General features: G+C 54.9%; 1 protein-coding gene across 1 annotated transcript, besides 1 other annotated feature; it reads right to left on the reverse strand.

Annotated features, from left to right (window-relative positions):
* Positions 1–237: 237 nt before the first annotated feature.
* On the reverse strand, positions 238–1,197 carry Tco025E_10273 (uncharacterized protein; the record flags this gene model as incomplete). Its single annotated transcript, XM_029377052.1, has 1 exon — positions 238–1,197. One exon carries the CDS (start codon positions 1,195–1,197, stop codon positions 238–240), a length of 960 nt encoding a protein of 319 aa, XP_029222855.1.
* Positions 1,198–1,598: 401 nt separating this feature from the next.
* Positions 1,599–1,644: a sequence feature (A-rich).
* Positions 1,645–1,741: the final 97 nt, after the last annotated feature.

A 1,741-nucleotide genomic window follows, 5' to 3' on the forward strand; every position in this document is an offset into this window, starting at 1 on the left:
CGAAAGAAGGTTTGGCCCGGGGCGCCGGAACGCTGCGGCAGCGCGCGTGCCCGTGACGACAGCCTGCCCGTCCAGCCGGCGTTTTTTTTTTCTCCCCATTCATTTCGCGTGCTAGCGGGCGCGGCGTTGGCGACCGAGCCCCTGTACATATCAAAGTCCGGAAAGTCGGAAAAAAAAAGAATAAATAAAAAGCTAGCCACAAACGACAAAAGAAACGTGCCTCTTCGCTAGGGTGCGTCAGGCGACCCCGGACTCGTACGTTGGAATCATGTACTTGATATTGATGTAGGCGTCCTCACCGCCGTACCGCTCTAGGAGATTGAGTGTCTCATTTATAAGATCACTGATGTTTTGCTTCTTGCCCTGTGAGAAGTCGATGCGGTCGCCCAAGTTCTTATTTCGATCCTTGTACAGGTTGAAGATTGGGAGAAGCTGCCGGTAGTAGGGAACCAGGGCTTGCCCAACGTAGTCGGCGCTCAGCACGAGCTTCTGAAGAACCTTCAAAACGTTTACAATGACTGTGGGGTGGCGTGTGTTGAGTGCTGTTTTAATAGGCAAAATGAGCTGAGGTATGGTCGGAAGGATTTTCGATCCTCCCTTTTCAAGGAGATCGTAGCAGCCTTGTGTGGCCACAAAGCGAAACGGCTCCTCAAGCTCTCGAAGTCCATCAAAAAAGATGGGCAGAAAATAGTGATAATCCAATGTAGCCACATTCACTCGCCAGAGCAGGGAACGAGTCGCGGCCTGTTGAATGGACAGTGGAAGGTCCCCACGTTGATAGTGACTGCGAAACTCCGTGGGTGGAATCTTTTGCTTCTGCAAAGCCCCCGCCTTTCCTGGACCCTTGGGATCGCCAAAGCGTCCGTCCCCTTGAGAGCGGGTAGTCGCGCCGTTCCCCTTGAAGGTGCTGAAGTTCATACCGCCCGTTCCGGTGTGGCCCACGAGAATGGGCCTCGCCGACGCACTCTCCACCCCCGCTGCCTCCCCCCCGCTGCCTCCCACGCCGCCGACGCGCTTCTCCGTTGTCGCCGGCGCTTTTTGCGAGGCCGGGAAAGCAGGCCCCGAACACTTCACCACCGTCGCCTCGCTCCTTACACCATGGCCGGGCGGGAAGGGCCCAAATGGGCTCTCCGCCAGTGGGGGAAGCAGTTCCCGGTCGCGCAGCAGTCGCTTTCGTTCTGCGCGAGAAAATGCCATCACGCCTTGAGGACTGTTTCCTTTCTTACGCTTCCTCTCGCTGTATGTGTGTTTCCTTTTCCTTTACGAGTCTCGGTTCTATCCACGTTTCACCACACCATGCGGCGCTTCTGACGCGGGAGGGCACAGCAAAAGGCCATCAAACAACAGCAACACCAACACAAGGAAGAAGAAGAAAAAAAAAAAATAAAAGCAAGGGTAGTGATGCAGTAGCAGTGGTGCAACTGCAAAAGATACGCCCCGGCTCCTCCTCCTCCTCCAAAGCCACGCACAGACGCAGTGTGCTGCGCAGACGCGCGGAAGAGCACATCTCCGTGCACTGGGGGTGGTCGGCGACGTCTAACAACGGCACTAGCGGCGGCGTTGGCAAGAACCGTACATACACACGTTAATGGCAAACAAAAGGAAGACAAAGAAGAAAGGAAACGGAAAGGAAACAGAAGGGAAGTAAGTGCGGCGGCTTTTTCCTATTTTCCCCTCCCCTTTTGGGAGAAAGAAGATTACCAAAGTTTTTCCCGCTACTTATGTTCCAAGCACGCAAGAG

This window comes from Trypanosoma conorhini, assembly GCF_003719485.1.
Source record: "Trypanosoma conorhini strain 025E chromosome Unknown Tco_14.4_contig_01575, whole genome shotgun sequence".
NCBI classification, from domain to species: domain Eukaryota; phylum Euglenozoa; class Kinetoplastea; order Trypanosomatida; family Trypanosomatidae; genus Trypanosoma; species Trypanosoma conorhini.